The sequence below is a fragment of the Equus caballus genome, chromosome 7 (genome assembly GCF_041296265.1).
Source record: "Equus caballus isolate H_3958 breed thoroughbred chromosome 7, TB-T2T, whole genome shotgun sequence".
Lineage (NCBI taxonomy): Eukaryota > Metazoa > Chordata > Mammalia > Perissodactyla > Equidae > Equus > Equus caballus.
Genome location: NC_091690.1, coordinates 69,844,288 through 69,869,036, shown reverse-complemented (window position 1 = coordinate 69,869,036; position 24,749 = coordinate 69,844,288). Strand labels below are relative to the sequence as shown.

Here is a 24,749-nt window from a genome sequence, read left to right as displayed (position 1 = left end):
TCTTCATCTCACCGAATATTTCTCCAGGGAGTTCAAGATCATCTTACTTCCCTTATTTTTCTCTCTTCTCTTTTCCATCATGCTTATCTGTTAACTGTTTGTTCTCAGTGTTTGTCTTTGAACCTTCCTCAGAGCAGTGTTTACACAAGTAATGCTCCTTTTGCTGAGTCTTTCCCCTCCCCTGTACCCTCCATCTTGTTAGGTTGGAGTTTACCTGAGCCGGAACTGATATGGAGCTCCCAAGTTCTTTTCTTATCTCTTTACCACTATGTACTTGAGCCTTTCTTTCCAAACCTAAAATGTACTCCCTCTTGAATTTAATATGAACATTTCCATTTTTACAATATGTAGTTTTTAAATATTTTTGTTATAATTTAAATACATTGAAGTGAAAGTGCAATGTATGTTTTTAAAAAGAATGTGCAAACCAGTTTTCATAGTATACTTTTATTTTTTTAATGTATTTTTATTTTTGTTTGAAGATATTTTCTTTTCTTTTTTTTTTTTTTGAGGAAGATTAGCACTGAGCTAACTGCTGCCAATCCTCCTCTTTTTGCTGAGGAAGACTGGCCCTGAGCTAACATCCATGCCCATCTTCCTCTACTTTATATGTGGGACGCCTGCCACGGCATGGCTTTTGCCAAGTGGTACCATGTCTGCACCCGGGATCTGAACTGGCGAACCCCGGGCCTCTGAGAAGCAGAACGGGCGAACTTAACTGCTGCACCACCGGGCCAGCCCGATAAGTAATTTTTTGAAGCTACTATATGTACTTCAAAGAAAATCGATGATTCTTGTATTGATGAAAATCCTTTTTATCTTTCTCTTTTCGGGGCATAGCTGAAGTCCCTCCCCCTAAGTATCTTGTTGGTGCTCTTTGGTCCTGTGGTTCTTTCTCCCTTGCTAGTTCTTTACTTGCATCTCTTTCCTGCTAAATTATATAGATTTTTTCCTCAGGATCGGAACTAGGGTTATTCACTTGCTAACCTTTATTTATATGTCCCAATTCAACCCCTTACCCATAGAAAATACTTAGTAAATGTTTGTCAAATTGAACTGAATTTGTGTCCATCACTTTTTAAAGTAAGACATACCTGTTTTGGTTTCCTGGTTTTATTCCGCTATCTTTCTTAATTAAAAGCTACTGAGGAGTACCTAGTGCTGTAACATATTTATATGTTTTTTTTTAACTTTGGATGAACCAGAGTACCCCACAACTTTCTTTCTTATTGGTCTGGATTGGAAGGCATTCTCCCTTGTGACGCCAGTTCTTGAGCTAGTCCAAGTACCAAGACAATTCTCAGTCATCACTTAATAGTTAGCATAGCAAAATTGTGGAAGTTCCTGTATAATGTTCAATGGATCTTTCTCATATCAGAAATGATCTTTATATGCATTATTTGGTTATATTTATTACTTCCATTGTATTTAATTATTTAAATAATTTAAATATTACTGGATTTTCCCCCCCCATTTTACAGGTCAAGAAACTAAGACTTAAGCATAAATAAGTTGCCCAAGTTCACACAGCTAGGAGTTGGTGGTAGGTATGAACAAAGTGTTGCCTGCTATAAATTGAGGAGATTAAATTAGATGATCTCCCTGTCTTCTAGCTCAGTAATCTCTGAAGTTCTGGGGATCTTTAACATTATTTGGACATTTGCATAAGCAGTAAACTATCTGACAAAATCAACTTGCTTTGGGGAAAGTGCCAGGTTACTTTCAGGCTCACACCGGCTCCTGCTTTCGTCTGGCTCATTTGCTGACTGTGCAGGAGGGCTCCTTGCAGAGGCACAGAAGCTGTATAGATTGCTTTTTCAGCTTCACCAGGTTTTAATGCTTCTGTTTTTTGTCTTTAGCTCTAGGTGGTAGTTATACAATTGTAAATACCACTGAGCTCTAAATTGTCTACCCAGTTGCCCTAGGGCTCTGTGTATCCTGCCAAATTCTGCAGAGCTGACTGCTGTGCACACTGGCTCCACCTACTGTCGCAGGAGACAAACGTCTTCCTTCTTATCTTCATTCAGAGTTGTTTCAAATTTACTCTTTTGCGCATTGCTTTTCTCCCCCGACTTTCTTTCGTATACTTCTGATTTTTGAGTTTTCTTCTTGCTTGCCAAAAGATGACTTTACCTATTAAGGAGTCTGGAAATTATTGGAATATTGTCAACCTTGCCTATATTTTGGGGATGAGAATACAGAGATTGTGTTTGGGGGGATAAAAATATCATAGCTTTCATATTTTTAAAAATCGCTTAAGTCTTTATCCAAACAGGACTCTCCTCTAGAAAAGAAGAAGATTTTTTTACTTTAATGTTTTAATACACTATTGTGTGGTATATGAATGAATCTTGTGGGGTTTTTTGTTGTTTTTTGAGGAAGATTAGCCCTGAGCTAACATCTGCCACTAATCCTCCTCTTTTTGCTGAGGAAGACTAGCCCTGAGCTAACATCTATGCCCATTTGCCTCTACTTTGTATGTGGGACGCCTGCCACAGCATGGCTTGATAAGCTATGTGTAGGTCTGTGCCCAGGCTGCCGAAGCAGAATGTGTGAACTTAACTGCTGCATCACTGGGCCGGCCCATGAATCATTTGTTTTTATTTCTGGAAAAAAACTGTTTTAATTGAATTTTCCAGGAGCACCCCAACCCAGTTAAACTTAGTAGAAGTAATTTAGCCTTTATTTTCTGTGATTCATTTCTATTATTAATGTTTTAATTTTAAATTGTAAAAACAATATAACCACATTGTAGAAAATATGGAAAAAAAGAAGAGGGGAAAACCCCATTATTTCACCATCTTAAAAAACACTTATTCTTTTCTTTTTTTTAAGATTGGCACCTGAGCTAACATCTGTTGCCAATCTTCTTTGTTTTTGTGTATGTGTGTTTTCTTCTTCTTCTTCTCCCCAAAACCCCCCAGTACATAGTTGCATATTCCAGCTGCAAGTGCCTCTGGTTGTGCTGTGTGGGATGCTACCTCAGCATAGCCTGACGAGCAGTGGTATTTCTGTGCCCGGGATCCGAACCCAGGAAACCCTAGGCCACCGAAGCGGAGCACACGAACTTAACCACTCCGCCACAGGGCTGGCCCCTTAAAACATCCATTCTTATCATTTTGGTGCTTGGGGAACCCTTACCAACCATAGTTTTGGCCAGCCACGATTGGTGAAAACATAGTTTTATAATTGTGCTGGTTATCAATTTATTACCCCCAGCTCCAAATTCATCATTCACTGCATGCTCTGTGAAAATGGACCTGGGCCTTTTGAATGTTTCCTTTGACAGCTGGCAGGACATTAAACTTTGTCAGTAGAGGGCACTGAAGAGTCGTCGCAAGAGGAAGTTTTCCTTCCTGGTTGTGGTGTGCTAGCTTGGCAGCTTCTCCAGTACCTACCTGCCTCTTGCGGTGCAAATGGTTTATCCAGCCTCTGCCTTGTGGGATGCCTGAGGATTCCACCAGTGTGCAGATCCCGAAACTTAGTCAGCTTCTCCACTGCCAGCTCTTGCAGAGGATTGCAGTTAGCAGCACCTAGTGGCCAGGAGCTCCCCTCTACAAGGGATCACCTTCCCCTGGCACTCCAGAGGGCAGATTAGGGACAATTTCCGAAGGGTGGATTTTTGGTAATCCCTGCAGGCATGGCGTCACAGCAACTTCTGCTGTTCGGAGAGCCATAGTCATGCCCTCTCCGATCAGGTCTGGATCTCAGCCCTCGCTGCGACCTCTTCTTTAAGGGTGTTCTATCTCTGTCTTAGGGGTAGTGGCTATTTCTTACATCTGCTATTCCTAAATTCTATAGAGTTCTCTTTACTTCTTACTAGCTAATCCCTCATTACTCCAGTTCCCTCTTATAGTTAATGATTCTTTATAGTAAACTTTCCCTGTTCAAATTAATCTGTGGTTTATCTCTCCTGATTGTACCCTAACTGATACCATTTTTTAACCAAAAATTTTTATTCTATGATCAATTGGTATGAATTTTTTTGGTTCAGTAAAGTTAAATTAGCTAATATTTATATATCCCCTTGTTTACAAAGCAATTTCATGTCTCTTATTCTTTAAAGCAGCTTTTTAAAAACAACTTTTTATTCTTTTTGACTTCATAATCTTAGCTTCTTTACTTTATAGTCTTTTTGCCTTTGTGGTTAATCCTTTTCGTGTCCTGTTTAAAAACTCATTGCTACTCCAAGGTCATGAAGATGTTCTCCCATGTTTTCTCCTAAAAGTTATATTGTTTTATCTTTCACATTTAATCCACAGTACATCTGGAATTTATTTTTGTGTAACAAATATGAGCTTGGGGTCCAGATTCATTTTTTTTCCCATGTAAGTATCCAGTTGATCCAGTACCCTTTGTTGAAAAGACTGTCCTTTCGATACTACACTGCAGGGTCATGTTGGTTATGTAACTGTTGACCGTAAATGTTAGTTCGTTCTTGGAATCTTATCTGTTCTGTTGTTCTATTTGTCTGTCCTTGCTAATAGGCCTTGATGTCTAGTAGTGTAAATATTCCAGTTTTGTTGTTGTTACTCAAGATTGTCTTGACTCTTCTTGGCTTTTTAAATTTTCACATAAAGTTTAGAATAAGCTTATCATTTTAGAAAAAATTTTATTGAGGTCATAATAGTTTATAACACGAAATTTCAGTTGTGCATTATTTTTGGTCAGTCACCATGTATATGTGCTCCTTCACCCCTTGTGCCCACCCCTTCTCCCTGGTAACCACTAAACTGTTCTCTTTGTCCGTGTCTTAGCTTTTCTTCCACATATGAGTGAAATCATACAGTATTTGTCTTTCTATGTCTTCCTTATTTAGCTTAACATAATACCCTCAAGGTCCATCCATGTGGTTGTGAATGGGATGATTTTTGTCTTTTTTTATGGCTGAGTAGTATTCCATTGTATATATATACCACATCTACTTTATCCGATCATCAGTCGATGGGCACTTGGGTTGCTTCACTTCTTGGCTATTGTGTATAACGGCTGCAGTGAACATAGGGGTGCATAAGTCTCTTTGAATTGTTGATTTCAAGTTCTTTGGGTAAATACCTGGTAGTGGGATAGCTGGGTCGTATGGTATTTCTATTTTTAGTTTTTTGAGGAATCTCCATATTATTTTCCATAGTGGCTGCACCAGTTTGCATTCCCACCAGCAGTGTAGGAGGGTTCCCTATTCTCTATATCCTCTCCAATATTGGTTATTTTTTGTCTTGATGATTATAGCCATTCCAGTATGTGTAAAGTGATATCTTCAGCTTATCAATTTTTACCCAAAAAACTTGCTGGGAGTTTTATTAGTATTGTGCTTGCACATCTTTTGTTAGATTCGTACCTAGGTACGTGATATGTTTTGCTGCTGTTGTAAATTATATCTGTAGCATCACAGCTGCAGTTACAGGTTCAAGTTGTCTGTCTGACTCAGGAGTCAGAAGTGTCTTTAATACTATGTTTACTTGGCTTCAGAGAGAGAGAGTAGGTATAGAATCTTTATCTGATCTGGATGCCTAATAGCTGCTCAGATACACAGATTCAAGATAAGGAAAGAATTCATCAGGAGTCTAAGCAGAAAAGCAGGTCATTTACAAGGGAAAAATTCAGGCTAGCTTCAAACTTCTCCATCATAATGTTCAATCTGGAAGACAACAGCACTATACTTACAAACATTTGAAGAAAATAGAGACCTCAAAATTTTATAGCTAAGTCATCTTTTGAGTATAAAAGCTAAAGACAATATTCTCAAGCACTCAAGAAGTTGGGGAATACAGTACATGTAAATTCTTTAAAAACTGTATGAAGATGGATGATGAAATCTAAACAAGTAAAACTTGATTAGAAAAAAAAAAGAGAAAATGGAAAGAAAAGCCATGGAAAAAGACTGGTGGTGGGCACTGTATCCATTTAATAGAGAACTGAGGCTAAAAACAAGGATGACCATAGAATGACCGTATGACCCAGGAATTCCACTCCTAGGTATATACCCAAGAGAAATGAACACATGTCCACACAAAAACTTGTATATGAATGTTCATAGCAGCGTTATTCTTAATAGCCAGAGTGGAAACAACCCAAATGTCCAACTGATCAAATGTGTAAACAAAATATGGTATATCCACACAATGGACTATTTGGAAATAAAAAAGATTGGAGTTCTAGATATATGCATGCTTCAACATGGGTGAACCTTGAAAACGTTATTCTAAGTGAGAGAAGCCAGACACAAAAGACTACAGGTTGTTTGATTTCATTTATATGAAATGTCCAGAATAGCCAAATCCATAGAGACAGAAAGTTTATTAGTGGCTGCCAGGGACTGTGGGGAGGAGAGATGGGGAGTGACTGCTCCTGGGTTTGGGGTTTCATTTTGGGCTGATAAAAATGTTCTCAAATTAGATAGTGATAATGGTTGCACAAATCTGTGAATATATTAAAAACCACTGAATTACACACATGAAAAGGGTAAATTTTATGATATATGGATTGTCTTGGTAAAACTTTTATTTAAAAAAAAACACAAGGATAGAAAATGCGCTTTGCAGAACTAAATGTAAATCCTTGACAGTATGAAATATATAGTCCTTGACAATCTGGAAATGACTAATAAAATCAGTAAGTAGGGGAAGGGAGATGGTAGAAAATCTAGGAGTGTGAATTTCTTTATGTTTCACAGCAAGTATGCATTTGCTATAAAAGTTAAACGTGTAAAAATCAAGACTCTAACCTTTTAGTCATTTTCATATTCAATTTTACTTTCTTTTATTAAATTAAGATATTTTTAATACTTTTTTTAAAAAAGAGCATATCTAATATCCTATACAACTTCGTCTTTTCTTTCTTAATTTATCCATCCATTCGTCTCTCTCTGTAATATGTAAAGCTTAGCAAATATTAATGATGATAATTTCTGGGTGTTGGGATATTTAATTATTTAATATTTCTTACACTGCTGAATTGCTCTAATTTTTTACAATGAACATTTGTCACTTTTGTTAGAGTGAAGTCATTCTAAAATAAACAATCCACCATCTACTGTCACCAAGTCAAAAAAGTAAATAACGCATAATTTTATGACTAATACCAGAGGATAAAGGAGAAGCCACTATACCCAGGTTTCAGCAAGCAAGCATTCATGGATTTATTCATTCTGTCAGACTTTCCTGACTGCCTGCTCTGTCCTTGCTACTGTGCCAAGTGAAAAGCTTTCGAGTAAGACGTGGTCCGTGCTCAAAAAAAGTTCATAGTCCAGTAAGGCAGCTTGTTAGATTTTTGGGGCCAGCTCTAATTTTAGAATGTTTTACCTTATATTGAGGAGAAATCAGCTTCTCTGTAACTGCATTGGCTTTAATTTTGATATTTTACAGCAATGAGTCTCCTTCACCTTTAGATTAACAATCTCAGATATTTGAAGGCAGCAGTCACACTATTCCTCCTATGACATGTCTTATTTACGTAAATGATTCCTTTACTTTAGTCTCTTTTGTTTAAAGTAGGGCGCCACCAATTGGTAAGCATTTCAGAGAAGCTGAATTAAAGCAGAGGGAAGTAGGATGACCACTACCCAGCTCTTTCCATATTTACCTCTATATATTGCTTTGAGGTAGTATGTTGAGATTTTCCCGTTCTTCCCTAAGAATAGTCTAGTGTCTTCTTTCTGTCTTTGGATCTTTCTCTCAGAGTTGTCCTTATTTCTTCTCAGCACAGTAGCCTGTATTTATGGTTTGCAATTCCTCATTCTAATTTGTAAAACTTTGCATTGTCCTTAATTGAGTTTCATGTAGTTTATAGGGCCCTCCTCCCTGCCTCCAGGTCATTTGAAATGTATTTCTGACTCCTGTAGTATTGACATCTAAGCTAAATTTAATATTATCTGTACGTTTGGGCATGTTTCAATTCCTTTATCTCAGTCATCAGTAAAGATTTTCATTAGTTTGAATTCTAGGGCCCTCCTGAATGGCGCAATAGTCACATCTTCTACAGGTTTACTTAATTGTTGTCAACAGCTGTTGATAACTGCTGTTTGAATATATGTATAACTTTTGATCTGTCTGGCTCCCTACCTCACATTTTCACCTTCCACCTAGGCAAATTTCTTTGCTATCTGTACAATTTGAAATTTACTTAAACATTTTTAATAGAATAATCTTTGATATAAGTTTTAAAATATTGGTAAGGACCTTCTTTGTGCAAACATTGTGCTAGTGCATTTAGGGGGAGGAACATTGGCTATAAGAATAGATAGACTTGGAATAGAGTCGTGGCTCCATCATTTGCTTATTGCGAGAACTTGGATAAATTATATAATCTCTTAGCCTGACTTTCTTGTTTGTGTAATGGGGCGATAATTCTTCACAAGGTAACGTTGTGAGAAGCAAGTAAGTTCCCACACGTAATGTGAGGTCTGGCACCTGGTGCTTAATAGACTCAGCAAGTTTTAGCTCCTTTCTCTCCTTTCAGGGTCTAGCTCAAATCTTATCACGTCTGTGAAACTATCTTAACTATTTTATTCCCTTTCCTAAAACGTTCTTTAATTACTTTTTATTTTATCAAAGCAATACATTAAAAAATAGATAAAAATCCAGCTAGTGCGGAAAGGCTTGTAACAAAACCAGGAAGCTGTGCCCTTCCCTCTTTCCTCTCTACCCTCTAGTTCTACTCCCCAGAGGCAAAACTTTTTTTAAAAAAAAGCTTTATTGCGGTAAAGTTGACATACAATAGAATACACCTATTTCAAGAGTACAAGTTAGGTTTTGACATATGTATACACGTGAAACTATCACCACAATCAGGATAGTGAACGTATCCATACTTCCCAGTTTTCTCATGCCCCTTTCTAAATCCTCCTTCTCCATCCCTCCATCTCCTCCACCCCAGCCTCACCCCACCCACAACCACTGATCTGCTTTCTGACACTATAAGTTAGTTTGTATTTTCTAGACTTTTACGTGAACTGCTTTAATCCTTGTCTGCTAATTCTAACATCTGTGTCAGTTCTGGATTGGTGTCAACTGATTATTTTTCTCATCCTGGGCTATTTCTTCCTTATTTGTATGCCTGGTAATCTTTGATTGGATGCTAGACATTGTGATTTTTACCTTGTTGAGTGCTGGATATTTTTTGTATTGCCATAAGTAGTCTTGAATTTTATTCTAGGATTCAGTTAAGTTACTTGGGAATAGTTTGATCCTTTTGGATTTTTTTTAGGTTTATTGAGGTATAATTGAAATATAACACCATGTAAGTTTAAGGTGTGTAATGTGTTGATTTGATACACTTACATATTTCAAAATGATGACCACCATAGCATTAGCTAACACCTCCATCCCGTCACATACTTACCATTTCTATTTTTGTGGTGAAAACATTTAAGATCTACTCTCTTAGCAACTTTTAAGTACATAATACAGTATTATTAGCTATAATTACCATGCTGTATATTAGATATCCAGAGCTTGTTCATCATATCACTGGAAATTTATACTCTTTGATGAATATCTCCCCATTTCTCCCACTCCCAGCTTCTGATAAGCACCTCTCTGTTCTCTTTTTCTCTAAGTTTGGCTTTTTTAGATTCCACATATATTTGAATACATGATATCATCCAGTATTTATCTTTGTCTGACATATTTCTCTTAGCATAATTCCCTCAATGTTCATCCAAGTTGTCGCAACAGGCAAGATTTCCTTCTTTCTCGTGCCTGAATAATATATCATTGTATATGTATACCACGTCTTTTTTATCCAATCATTCGTAGATGGGCATTTGGGTTGTTTCCACATCTTCGCTGTTGTGAATAGTCCTGCAGTGAAGAGAGGGGTACAGACATTTCTCTCAGATCCTGTTTTTATTTTCCTTGGATATGTACCAAGAAGTGGGATTCCTGGATCATGTAGTCTTATATTTTTAATTTTTTGAAGAACCTCCATACTGTTTTTCATAATAGCTGTACCAACTTTACATTCCCACCAACAGTGCAAAAGGGTTCCCTTTTCTCCACACCCTCCCCAACAGTTGCTATCTCTCTCCTTTTTGATGATAGCCGTTCTAACATTGTGCTTTGATTTGCATTTCCCTGATGTTACTTATTTGGAGCATTTTTTCATGTATCTATTGGCCATCTGTATGTCTTCTTTGGGAAAATGTCTATTGAAATCCTCTGCCTATTTTTTAATCGAAGTTTTTGTCTATTGAGTTGTATGAGTTCTTTATATATTTTGGATATTAACCCATTATCAGATAGATGATTTGCAAATATTTCCTCCAACTCCATAAATTGCCTTTTCATTTTGTTGATTGTTTCTTTTGCTTTGCAGAAGCTTTTTAGTGTGATGTAGTCCCCCATTTATTTTTGCTTTTGTTGCTTGTGCTTTTCATGCTGTGTACAAAAATATCATTGCCAAGACCAATATCAGGGAACTTTTCTCCTATTCTTCTTCTTGGAGTTCTACAGTTTCAGTTCTTATGCTTAAGTCCTTAATCCATTTCCAGTTCATTTTTGTGAGTGGTGTAAGACAGAAGTCCAATTTTGTTCTTCTGTGTGTGGTTATCCAGTTTTTCTAACACCTTTTATTGAGGAGACTATCCTTTTCCCACTGAGTGTTTTTGGCTCCCTTGTTAAATATTAGTTGATCGTATATGTGATGATTTACTTCTGGGCTCTTGATTCTGTTCCATTGGTGTATGTATCTATTTTTATGCCAGTACCATGCTGTTTTGATTACTATAGCTTTGTAATATAGTTTGAAATCAGGAAGTGTGATGCCACTGGCTTTGTTTTTCTTTCTCAGGATTTCTTTGGCTGTTAGGAGTCTTTTGGCTCCACGCAAATTTTATGATTGTTTTTTCTATTTCTATGAAAAATGCTTTTGGAATTTTGATAGGAATTTCATTGAATCTATAGATGGCTTTGGGTAGTATGGACATCTTAACAATATTAATTCTTCCAACTCGTGAACATGGGATAGCTCTCCATTTGTTTGTGTCTCCTTCAATTTCTTTCATGAAAGTCTTTTGTTTCTCTACGCTCAAGTATTGTCTTTTTTTAAATTATGGTACCATTGCTTTATAACTATATAAATTTAGGGTGTACATCATTATATTTTGATTTTTGTGTAGATTACATCATGTTCACCACCCAAAGACTAGCTACAGTCCATCACCATACACATGTGCCTAATCATCCCTTTCATCTTCCTCCCTCCCTGCTTCCCTTCTGGTAACCACCAATCCAATCTCTGTCTCTATGTATGTGTTTGTTGTTTTTATCTTCTATTTGTGAGTGAGATCATATGGTATTTGACTTTCTCCCTCTGACTTATTTTGCTTAGCATAATACCCTCATGTTCCATCCATGTTTTCCCAAGTGGCCAGATTTCATCGTTTCTTATGGCTGAGTAGTATTCCATTGTGTATATATACCACATGTTTATCCATTCATCCCTTGATGGGCAGCTAGGTTGCTTCCAAGTCTTGGCTATTGTGAATAAAGCTTCACTGAACATAGGGGTGCCTATATCTTTACGCATTTTTGCTTTTATGTTCTTTGGATAAATACCCAGCAGTGGAATAGCTGGATCGTATGGTAGTTCTAGTCTTAATTTTTGGAGGAGTCTCCATACTGTTTTCCATAGTGGCTGCACCAGTTTGCACTCCCACCAGCAGTGTATGGGAGTTCCCTTTTCTCCACATCCTCTCCAACACTTGTTATTTCCTGTCTTCTTAATTATAGCCATTCTGATGGGTGTGAGGTGATATCTCTTTGTAGTTTTGATTTCATTTCCCTAATAATTAGTGATGTTGAACATCTTTTCGTGTGCCTGTTAGCCATCCATATATCTTCTTTGGAGAAATGTCTGTTCAGATCTTTTGCGCATTTTTTAATTGGGTTGTTACTTTTTTGTTGTTGTTGAGATGTATAGACATCCATCTATGTCTATAGATGTATAGACATCTATACATCTATAGATGTATTTTGGATATCTCTATGTATTTTGGATATTAACCCCTTATCAGATATATGGTTTGCAAATATCTTCTCCCAATTGTTAGGTTATCTTTTCATTTTGTTGATGGTTTCCTTTTCTGTGCAGAAGCTTTTTAGTTTGGTGTAGACCCATTTGTTTATTTTTTCTATTGTTTCCCTTGCTCGGTCAGACATGATACTTGAAAGTATGTTGCTAAGATCGATGTCAAAGAGCATACTGCCTATGTTTTCTTGTAGAAGTTTCATGGTTTCAGGTCTTACATTGCAGTCTTTAATCCATTTTGAGTTAATTTTTGTGTATAGCGTAAGATAATGGTCTACTTTCATTCTTTTGTATGTGGCTGTCCTGTTTTCTCAGCACCATTTGTTGAAGAGACTTTCCTTTCTCCATTTATATTCTTGGCTTCCTTGTTGAAAATTAGCTGTCCATAGATGTGTGGGTTTATTTCTGGGCTCTCGATTATGTTCCATTGATCGGTGTGTCTGTTTTTCTGCCTACCATGCTGTTTTGATTACTATAGCTTTGTAGTGTATTTTGAAATCAGGGATTGTGATTCCTCTAGCTTTTTTCTTTTTTCCTCAAGATTCCTTTGCCTATTCAGGGTCTTTTGTTGTTCCATATAAATTTTAGGATTCTTTGTTCTGTTTCTGTGAAAAAATGTTATTGGAACTTTGATAGGGATGGCATTGAATCTGTGGATTGCTTTAGGGAGTATGGACATTTTAACTATGTTAGTTCTTCCAATCCAAGAGCACGGAATATCTTTCCATTTCTTTGTGTCTTCTATTTTTCATGAAAGTCTTATAGTTTTCATAGTACAGATCTTTAACTTCCTTGGTTAAATTTATTCTTAAATATTTTAACGTTTTGGTTTATATTGTAAATGGGATTGTTTTCTTTATCTTTCAGATGTTTTGTTGTTGTATAGAAACACAACTGTTTTCTGAATGTTGATTTTGTATCCTGCAACTTTACTGAGTTCATTGATTAGTTCTAGCATTTTTTTTTGAGGAAGATTAGCTCTGAGCTAACATCTGCCACCAATCTTCCTCTTTTTACTGAGGAAGATTGACCCTGAGCTAACAGCTGTGCCCATCTTTCTCTACTTTATATGTGGGACACCTGCCACAGCATGGCTTGATGAGTAGTGTGTAGGTCGGCACCTGGGATCTGAACCTGTGAACCCCAGGCTGCCGAAGCAGAGCATGCAAACTTAACTGCTACGCCCATGGGCCAGCCCCTAGTTCTAGAGTTTTTTTGGTGGAGTCTTTAGGATTTTCTATATGTGATATCACATCATCTGCAAATGAGGCAACTTTATTTCTTCCTTTCCTATTTGGATGACTTTTATTTCTTTTTCTTGCTTGATTGATCTGGCTAGGATTTCTGTTACTATGTTGAATAGGAGTAGTTTAGAGTGGGCACCCTTATCTTGTTCCTGATCTTAGTGGAAGAACTTTCAACCTTTCACTATTGAGTATGATGTTGGCTATGGGTTTGTCATATATGGCCTTTATTGTGTTCAGGTGTGTTCCTTCTATATCCAATTTGTTGAGTGTTTTTATCATCAAAGGATGTTGTTTGCCAAATGCTTTTTCTGCATCTCTTGAGATGATCATATGACTTCTTTTATTCTGTTAATGTGGTGTATCACATTTAGTGATTTGCATATGTTGAACCATTTTTGCATCCCAGGAATAAATCCCACTTGATCATGGTGTATAATCCTTTTAATGTGCTGTTGAATTCAGTTTGCTAATATTTTGTTGAGAATTTTTGCATCTGTATTCACCAGGGATATTGGTCTGTAATTTTCTTATTTTGTAGTGTCCTTATCTTGCTTTGGTATCAAGGTAATGCTGGACTCGTAAAATGAGTTTGGAAGTATTCTCTCTTGTTCTGTTTTTTTTGGAAGAGTTTGAGAATTGGTGTTAATTCTTCTTTAAATATTTGATAGAATTACCACTGAAAGCACTTGTCCTTAGCTTTTCTATGTTGGAAGGTTTTTGATTACTGATTCAATCTCATTACTTGTTATTGGTGTATTCAGATTTTCTATTTTTCCCTGATTCAGTCTTGGTGGATTGTATATATGCAGGAATTTATCCATTTCTTGTAGGGTTTCCAATTTGTTGGCATATAATCATTCATAGTAATCTCTCATGATCCTTTGTATTTCTGTGATATTAGTTGTAATTTCCTCTTGCATTTCTGATTTTATTTATTTGAGTCCTCTGTTTTTTTGGAGTTAGTCTAGCTAAAAGTTTGTCAGTTTTGCTTATCTTTTCTGAAAACCAGCTTGGGGCTGGCCTGCTGGCACAGTGGTTAAGTTTGCACATTGTGCTTTGGCACCCCAGGGTTCACCAGTTTGGATCCTGGGTGTGGACCTAGACATTGCTCATCAAGCCATGCTGTGGCAGGCATCCCACATATAAAATAGGAGGAAGATGGGCATGCATGTTAACTCAGGGCCAATCTTCCTCAGCAAAAAGAAGAGGATTAGCGGCAGATGTTAGCTCAAGGCTAATCTCCCTCCTAAAAAAAAGAAAGAAAGAAAACCAGCTCTTAGTTCATTGACTTATTTCATTTATTTCCCTTTCCTAACTTTGGGCTTAGTTCTGTTTTTTTCCTCCTAGTTTGTGAGATGTAAAGTTAGGTTGTTTATTTGAGATCTTCCTTTTTTCTTAATGTAGGTGTTTATTGCTATAAACTTTCCTCTTAGAACTACTTTACTGCATTCTGTAAGTTTTGGTATGTTGTGTTTCCATTTTTCATTTGTTTCAAGGTATTTTTTTTTTTTTAAAGATTTTATTTTTTCCTTTTTCTCCCCAAAGCCCTCTGGTACATAGTTGTATATTCTTTGTTGTGGGTCCTTCTAGTTGTGGCATGTGGGATGCTGCCTCAGTGTGGTTTGCTGAGCAGTGTCATGTCCGCGCCCAGGATTCGAACCAACGAAACACTGGGCCGCCTGCAGCGGAGCACGCAAACCTAACCGCTCAGCCACGGTGCCAGCCCCCTCAAGGTATTTTTTAATTTACCTTTTGATTTCTTCTTTGCCCCGTTGGTTGTTTGGGAGTGTGTTGTTTAATTTCCACATATTTGTGAATTTCTAGTTTTCCTTTCATTTTTTATTTCTGGTTTTATACCATTGTGGTTGGAAAAGATACTTTGTATGATTTCACTGTTTAAATTTGCTAACACTTGTTTTGTGACCTATCATATGATCTATTCTGGAAAATGTTTTGTGTGTGCTTGAGGAGAATGTGTATTCTACTGCTGTTGGATGAAATGTTCTGTATGTCTGTTAGGTCCATTTGGCCTCAAGTGTAGTTGAGTTCAACTTTTCTGTATTGATTTTCTGTTTGGCTGATCTATCTATTGTTCAAAGTGGGACATTGAAGTTCCCTACTACTATTGTATTGTTGTCTATTTCTCCCTTCAGATCTATAGCTTAATATATTTGGATGTTCTGATGTTGGGTGCTTATATATTTACAACTGTTATATCCCCTTGATGAATTAACCCTTTATTATTATATTACATCATGGTCTTCTTTGTTGTTCCAAGTTTTGGCTTAAAGTCTGTTTTGTGTTATATAAGTTTAGTTACTTGGCTCTCTTTTGGTTTCCACCTGCATGGAATATCTTTTTCCATCCCTTCTTTTTGATCCTCTGTGTATCCTTAAAGCTGGAGTGAATCTCTTGTGTCCAGTATATAGTTAGGTCTTGTTTTATGGTCCATCCAGCCACAAAATGCTTTTTAATTGGAGAATTTAATCCATTTACCTTTAGAGTAATTATTGATAAGTAAGGACTTAACTAATGCTGTGTTATTAATTGTTTTCTCACTGTTTTGTGGTTCCTTTATTTCTTTCTTCCTTTCTTGCTGCTTTCCTTTGTGAATTGGTGATTTTCTGTAGTGGTATGCTTTGATTCCCTCCTCTTTATCTTTTGTGTGTCTACTGTAGGTCTTTCCTTCGTGGTTACCATGAGGCTTACATGAAACAGTTTGTAGATACAACAGTCACTTTTATGCTGATAACAATGTAACTTCACATACTAAAACTCTACCCTTTTAGGTTTTTTTTTTTTTTTGAGGACGATTAGCCCTGAGCTAACTACTGCCACTCCTCCTCTTTTTGCTGAAGGAAGCCTGGTCCTGATCTAACATCCATGCCCATCTTCCTCTACTTTATATGTGTGACGCCTACCACAGCATGGTGTGCCAAGTCTTCACCCGGGGTCTGAACTGGCGAACCTTGGGCCACCGAGAAGTGGAACGTGCGAACTTAACCACTGTGTCACCAGGCTGGCCCCAGCCCCTTTTAGGTTTTTGATATCACACTTTACCTGTTTTTTATTGTGTATTCATTAAAAAATTATTGTAGCTGTAGTTATTTTTAATACTTTCGTCCTTTCACCTTTATACTGGAGTTAAATGATTAATACACCATCATGTTACAGTTATTAGAGTGTTCTGAATTTGACTATATACTCACTTTACTAGTGTGTTGTATATTTTCATGTTACTAATTAGCATCCTTTCATTTTAGCTTGAAGATCTTGTCTTTTTAATGTAAGCATTTATAGCTATAAATTTCCCCCTTAGCACTGCTTTTTCTGTGTCCCATTAATTTTGATATGTTGTATATTCATTTTAATTTATCTCTAAGTATTTTCTAATTTCCCTTGTGATTTCTTCGTTGATCCATTGGTTGTTTAAGAATGTGTTGTTTAATTTCCACAAATTTGTGAATTTTCTCGTTTTCCTTCTGTTATTTATTTCTAACTTCATTCTGTGGTTGGAGGAGATGCTTTGTATAACTATCTTTTTAAGTCTATTGAGGCTTAATTTATAGCTAACATATGATCTAGTAGCCAGCCCTGGTGGTCTAGTGGTTAAGATTTGGTGCTTTCCCCACCACAGCCTTCATTTCCTGTGGGAACCACACCACCCATCTGTCAGTTGTCATACTGTGTCTTTTGCATTTTGCTGTGATGCTGAAAGCTATGCCACTTGTATTTCAAATACCAACAGGGTCACCCGTGGTGGACAGTTTTCATTGTAGCTTATGGACTAGACATACTAGGACCTGGGCACTTCTGAAAAAATTGGCCATGAAAACCCTATGAATAGCAGTAGAGCATTGTCTGATATGGCACCAGAAGGTGAGAGGATGGTGCAAAAAGACCAGGCAGGGTTCTACGCTGTACACAGGGTCACAAGGAGTCAGAATCAACTCAACGTCAGTAACAACAACAAAAAGCATATGTTCTATCCTGGAAAATGTTCCATGTACTCCTGAGAAATGTATATGCTGTTGTTCTGGGTGGAGTGTTCTCTATAGGCCTGTTAATTGATATTTATCTTGATATCAGCTCCCATATTGAAAATCATTCATTTGGAATTTTGAATGTATTGTGCCACTTTATTCTACTTAGAATCAGTTTATAAAATAGTTTAGCCATTTCTTTTCTCATTTTACTACTTCTGCTGTTGGGGTTATTGTTTCTTTGCTATTCATGTTTGACCTTTGTTTTTTAAAGACAGGAACAAAAATCAGATTAAGATCCATTACTTTTTGTCTTATACTAGAAACATAGAAACTAGAAACTAAAAACATTGCTACAAAAATGAAATTTTAAAAAGACATGCAAAATGCAAACCCCAAGTTTTTGCTGTTTGATTCAACAGACAAAATTAACTGAATTCTGTGTTTGATCTTGTGATGCTGTATCTGTGGATCACCCTTCCAGTAGCATTGGTGTAGGCTGCCTTCTTTAACTCGTTTTTTTTTTGCTGTATCTTTGAGGTTCTTTCTGAGATACGTTTCCTTTTTATGTTTGGAATGTAGAATTTCCTTTAGTTGATGTTCTAGTTGAAAATTCTTAGTTTCATATGTCTGAGGGTATCTTTATTTTACTTGGATTCTTGTAAGAAATTTTTGTTGAGTGGAGAATTATTTTTCTTTAGCGCCTTGTAAATATCTTTCCACTATGTTGCTGAGAAGTCACCTATTTTGTTTTTGTTAAGGGCCAAGTGCATGTATCTTTATTTACAGTGGTATTGATGAATCTGATTATCTTCTTGTGTTTCTGTCCTATAGGGAATACAGTGAGTAACCTGATTATGATTATACCTCCAATTTTTGGTGCAATTCAGAGTGTTAGAGATGGACTGGAAAAGCGGTACATTGCTTCTTACTTAGCACTCACCGGTATGTATAACACTTCATCTAAAAAATGATATACAGTGTTCAGATGGGCTGTTTTTCTCATTCATTCCTAAAGTTGGTTTTCAATTTTGTATTGTTTATTACAGAACTTGAATATATTCTGAAACGTCTGAAGTAAAATTCCACAAATCTTGCCAGTAAATTGAACTGCATTTTGATAAAATTTTTGAAAACTCATAAAATATTTTAAGCAGACAGAAACGAATGGAGATAACGTAACAAATATACCCATGTATCTTACCACTCAGTGTTGTCAGAGCTTAACACTTTGCAATATTTGTTTCAGATCTTACTTTTTCTTTTTTAAAGAAATAAACTAGTATAGATAAAAATTGAAGCTCCCTTTGTATTCCTGCTTGATTTTACTTCTGTCATCTTCCCAGCTCACCCTCCAGAGTTAACTTCTGTACTGAATTTGATTATCATTTTCTCAAATGTTTTTGTCTTTATGCTACATATATATGTATCCTTAAAAGTATGTATACTATGGTTCGCAGATTTTTAAATTTTTGGTAAAGGATACCATACTGTATCTAACCTTCTGCAACTTACTCAATTTCCTGTGCTTGTCTGTGAGGCAGGGACTGTGTTTTAGGTATCTTTGTATCCCTCTTGTCTGGCAATTTAGTGGTCCTTGATAAATGTTGGATGGATAGATGAATGAACTTTACTAGAGCCTAAGATGGGAAAATCACTCTGTCATGTTCTTGCATTATCATTATAGAGACAAAAATAGCAAAGAAAGTGGATTCTAGTTTGTTTCTTCTATATAACTTTCTTAACTAAACACAATTTCTTCTGTTTTAGCTCATGGTAGATATTTATGCATGGGCAGAAAGGACTTTTAATCACCACAAAACTGTAAGCCATAGTGTATCATATCACATTCAGTCATAATTAGATTCATTATTGGATATGAGAGACTTGAATTTCTGAATCTGTTTCTCATATGCATGGTGTTTTAAGAAAGTTACTTGGTTTGTCTTCACAAGGAAGACTTGTTCACCAACTTAGCCCTTTGCTGTATTTCCTGGGTTGTTTGAAGAATGTTTATAAAATACTCCCAAATCACAATCAGTAATAACCAATAAGAATAAAAAAGATTTGAGGGACTTTCAGGTTGTCCTTGCATAATGTGGCCTCCTAAGTTAGAATTTGTCCACTCATCCTCCCAGAAAACTATACAGATTAAGAAGGAAAGTAAATAAAACCACACTTAACCCACACTTTCACTCTTACTAGGAGAAAAAGAATACTGTGAACTTCAAATTGATTTTAAATAAGAAATAAATACCAAATTACAATAGAACTATCTTTGCTGTTTTAGACTGTGTCCAGTATTTTTGCCATAAACATCTTTGCTGCAAGCAGTTTTGCCACAAACACCTTCACTACACAACTAAATTGGTTGTAAGGCAATTTTGCTGTAAAAGAAAAATAACTTGTTGATTGGTAGTTTAGGTTTTATTTGGTTCCAAATGGCTTTCATTTGGTTTGTATGGTTTTCATTTGGTTCCAACACTTCTAACTGAACTAAATAGTCTCAAACAAAGAAATGAATCAAAAATTTAAAAACTGATAACAAAAATAGCCCCTTCTCCACCTAAAAGAAATAAAATTAGAATTGATTAAACCTAGGAAAGAAATTAAGGCTGAATTACAGTGTGTTGAATAATAAGGGCTATTTAAGAAAGACAGAGAAACAAGCAAGAAAATGAAAATGAGATGGAGTCAAAGAGAAAGTGATTGAAATGGAAGACAGGCAAAGAAGATCCAATATACATATAATTGGAGACCCCAAAGAAGAAGAAGAAGAAGAAGAAAAACAACAATGAAACAGAACTTATATTTAAAACTGTAAATCAAGAAGACATTTTGGAAATGAAAGAAGATCTGAACCTCTATATTAAAAGGTCCATTTTTACCTCATAAAACTGACTTGGAATGGTCAGCTCTGAAACATAGACTGGTAAAACTACTGCATTTTAAAAGTGAAAAAATCCTCAAAGCTCTAGGGAAAAAGACCAGATTACTTACAAAGGCAAGAAAATTAGGCTGGCATTAGACTTCTGCAGCAACATACAAAGAAGGGTACCAGTGGAGCAGCATTTTTAGTGCAAGCCAAGGATTGTTTGTTCTAACCAAGTTGTTTTTTAGGTATCCAGGTTATAGAAAAACAGTTTTAAGCATGCAAGTTCTCGTTGAACACTGTGCACATGACTCCTTCCTGTCGAATCCACAAGCACTGCGTTGTCTAATTTGCATTACCACATTAATCTAATTAAATTACCACATGTGGTAATTTAAATTTAAATTAATTAAAATTAAGTAAAATGTAAAACTCAGGTCCTCTGTCACACTAGCCACATTTCAGGTGCTCAGTCCCCATATGTGGCTTGTGGCTATCATATCAGGCAGTGTAGATACAGAACATCTCCTTCATCACAGAAAGTTCTGCTGACTGCATTGTCCTAGAGAATGATGTTCATCCAACTAAGAGAAGACTGGGGAACCTTTGGCAGAATGTCTAATGATGAGCATTTGATATATTTAACTATAGATCCAAGACTAAAGCAGAGGTGGGATAAAGATCAAAGTGTATGGATGTCATGTGCTCTGATAAAGTAGAAAGAACGCAGTTTTTCAAATAGGGGAAGGAAAGGGCAAAGTAGAATAAGTTAATTGACTGCTGCCTAGGTAATAAGTTGAGCATTAAAAAATGTAATATAAAAGTAACAAACCAGATAGTAAAAGGTTAGGTAGGGGCCAGGGTACTGTAAAAGGCATAAAATACAAAAGTAAGCCCAGAACAAAAAAACCTCTTTCCTCAATACCAGAAGAATTTTTTTAAAAAGCAATAAAAGACATCTCACTTACAGGAATAGACATTAAATATAAAATAATTATATATAGTAAATATAAAATAATATGCATTTAATATAAAATAATATATATAAGGTCTAATGCCAGCCTGATTTTCTTGCTTTTGTAAGTAATGTGGTCTTTTTCCTTAGAGTTTTGAGGATTTTTTCATTTTTAAATGCACATAATAAAGCAGTAATTATAGTATAGTAAAGTATATTAAAGCAATATAGTGAAGTATAGTCACATGCTTTATAGTATAGTAAAGCAATATAATGTGACAGAGTTGAGATTAAACATATCAGTCATATCAATCAATATGAATCAGCTTAACTTACTTATCAAAAGAAAAAGATTTTCGCATTTGCTCACTAAACAAGATTGAACTTTATGCTTTATACGAAAGGCACACCTAAAAGAAAGTGATTCAGAAAAGTTAGAAACAGAAATAATAAGAAAGCAGGGATAGTGATTGTAATATCATATAAAGTAGAATTCCCTTCAAAAGGCATTAAATGTAACAAAGAAGGACTTTATAATGCTAGAAGCCACGCTTCACAATGAAAGTATGACAGTTATTAATATCTCTGCACCAAATAATACAGCCACCGCTTTTATATGGCTACAAGAGATAGAAACAGAAATTGATAGAAACATAAGAATAATAGAAGATTATATGCCACACTTAGGACAAGACAGGTAAAGTGAACAAAAAAAACTCAACAATATCTAAAAGATCTAAACAACAGAACCAATAAAGAAGATGTTGTGGATTTATGCTGAACTTTACATCCTGATGATAGAGAATATGCTCTCCTTTCAAGTAAACATAGAACAGTCATAAAAACAAAACAGTAAGTTCCATGAAGTAGAACTATTAAAACAATGTCCTCTGATCACAGTGCAGCCACACCAGAAATTAACAACAAATTCAAACCATAAAAAGGCTCTTTCTTTCTGAAATTTTAAAATCTTCCATTAACTCTTGGTTGAAAGGGAAAATACAAACTGAAATTATAGACTTCCCAAAATACAATTATAGGAAAACTCCACATACCAGAATGGATGGGGGTTGATTTAAAGCAACCATAAGATAATACAATTATAGGAAAACTCCACATACCAGAATGGATGGGGGTTGATTTAAAGCAACCATAAGATAATACGTAGATAATACATAGGCTTAAACACTTAAGTAATAATAAAAGATAAAAACGGAAAGTGAAAAAGTAAGATCTCAACTCAAAAGGCAAGAAAAAAGACCACAAAGTAGGCCAGATGAAAGTTCAAGGGAGAAAATTATAAAGATAAAAGCAGAAATTAACAAGATAGAGGACAAACATAGTTCTACTTAATGAATCAAAATCCATCTTTTTAAAGAAAAAGTCAATAACTAGCTAAGTTAAACAAAAAGGAAGCAAGCATACACATGCAAAATAAGAAATGACAAAGGGGGAATATCCATTGAAACAAAGGAAAAAGATTTTAAAACCTCTATATAAATAAATTTAGAATTGGATAATTTCCTAGGAAAATAAAGTTTACCAAAGTTGACCCCAGGAAAAAGACAGAAAGCTTTGAACAGGCCAATTTCTATGTAGGAAATAGAATAAGTTATGAAGAAACTCCTCCAAAAAAAAGCACACAAAAAAGCGCCAGGCCTGGATAGTTTCACACAGAGTTCTACTAAGCCTTCAAAGACCGGATAGTCCCAATACTACGTAAATTTTTCGAAAGCATAGATAATGAAGGAAAACTTTCAAGTTAATTTTATGAAACGAACAACATTGTTATGTAAATCTGATAAAAATGCCATAAAAAAGAAAGTTAAGGACAAATATCATGAATGAATATCAATGAAGATACAGATAATTAGCAAACAAAAAGAAATGAACTACTGATACATGTAACAACATGGGTGAATCTCAAAAACATTATGCTAAGTGGGAAAAACTAAAACACAAAAGACCACAGGTTTTATGATCCTATTTATATGAAATTTCTAGAAAAGGCAAAAATAGAGAAATAATATCTAGAAAAGGCAAAAATTATTAGTTACCTGGGGTTTAGGGTGGGAGTAGATATTCCCTTATACAAATGGGCATAAGGGAAATTTTTTGGGTGATGGAAGTATCATAAAACTGGATTGTGATTATTGCACAACTCTTAAATTTACTAGAACTCATAAAACTGTACACTTGCAATGAGTGATTTAATGGTATATCTCAATACTTGTTTAAAAAATAAAAGCCAACGGACACAGGAAATGGAGGAATGTGCTCATTGTGTGAGAGGAGGGATATTTAGCCCTTATATCTTGGATGGGGTCAAAGGAAGAAAGAAAATAGTAGAACAGAATAGAGAGAGAGAAAATTGTAAGTCAGTGGTCGCGTGTGTAGGTGCTGTAATTCTTCTCTAGTGAGGTACAACTGCAGTCACGCTTCCCGTAATGGCAGGGATGTGTTCCGAGAGGCAGCCTTAGGTGATTTGGTCACTGTGCAAACATCATAGAGCGCACTTACACAAACCTGGGTGTATGGCCTGCTACACACCTGCGCTTTATGGTACTAATCTTGGGGGACTGTTGTCATATGTGTGGTCTGTTGTTGACCAAAGTGTCATTGTGTGACGCATGACTGTTCTTTTCCCGTTGTTCCTGATAGTTAGCATCTGGGCAGCCACTCCTAATTGTTCAGTATTAGATAAATCCTATTTGTCACCCTGAGTTTGAGGATTTTCTCTTCTCCCTTAACAAGGATGACTGTCTGAAGTGATTTCCTTTGCATACTGATGACGAAAAGTCATTTTTTGATGTTTATACAGATGTGATGATTTGAGTAACTATTCCACATATTATGGTAATCTGCCCTCTTCTGATATTCCTGTGAATATATAGAGGTACGTATTTTCTAAATTACTTTTTCCTGTAACCTTCCAGCTGAAGAAGGTTGGGGGGTAATTAAGGGAGCTGAAGATACGGCTCAATAGAGGCACCATGATCCAGTTCTTAACAGGAGACAGGCCTCTTTTTGTATCAGTATTATCTCTTCGTGGAAAACATCCTTATAAATTTCAGTCTCTAAAGTTCAGAGAGGGCCCTTGAGCTCAATTCTTTTCTTTTAAAAGGCAAAAGACTTATACAATCTGAAGAGAAACCAGAGTCTATCAATGTTTTTCTTTTAATTTCTTCCAATTGCATCATTAATATGGATTGATGAGTCCTTATCCAAATCCTTGGGACCAGAAGTATTTCTGCATTCAGATCGTTTTGGATGTTGGAGAATTAGTAGATGGTGTATGCTACAGGGTACCTCCTATGCCCCGGGACTGGGGGCAGCCTTCTGGGCGAGCATGTTCATGTTGCTGCTTAGCAGATGAATGCTCACACTGACTGGGCCAAGGAATTCCTGTTAATAGCCTCATGTCCAGTCAGGTCAGTTTTTGTTGTCAAAAGAATTTGTGCCAAACTTAAAGAATAAAACAGCTTTTGGTTTTAAAAGCTTTTTTTGGAATTATATTATTAAACAAGAGATTTTGAATTATTTAACTTTGTTTTCTTATTTTAAAAAGTAGTAAATAGTAAACAGAATCTAGCCCAACATTTGGAAGATAGTACACCATAACAACCAGAGTTTGTTTCTAGAGTGAAAGACCATTCAAATTTAGG

At 35.9% G+C, this 24,749-nt stretch overlaps 1 protein-coding gene across 3 annotated transcripts in view; it reads left to right on the top strand.

Annotated features, from left to right (window-relative positions):
* The window catches only part of ACER3 (alkaline ceramidase 3), a 150,509-nt gene that overhangs the window by 39,930 nt on the left and 85,830 nt on the right, over positions 1 to 24,749 (top strand). For 2 of the 3 annotated variants that reach the window (XM_023645671.2, XM_070274358.1), the window contains exon 2: positions 18,092 to 18,202. The exons of the other annotated variant lie outside the window; for it this stretch is intronic. In XM_023645671.2, coding sequence (XP_023501439.1) covers positions 18,092 to 18,202 — 111 coding nt within the window. The remainder of the gene's footprint in view (positions 1 to 18,091; positions 18,203 to 24,749) is intronic. 3 annotated transcript variants of the gene reach the window in all.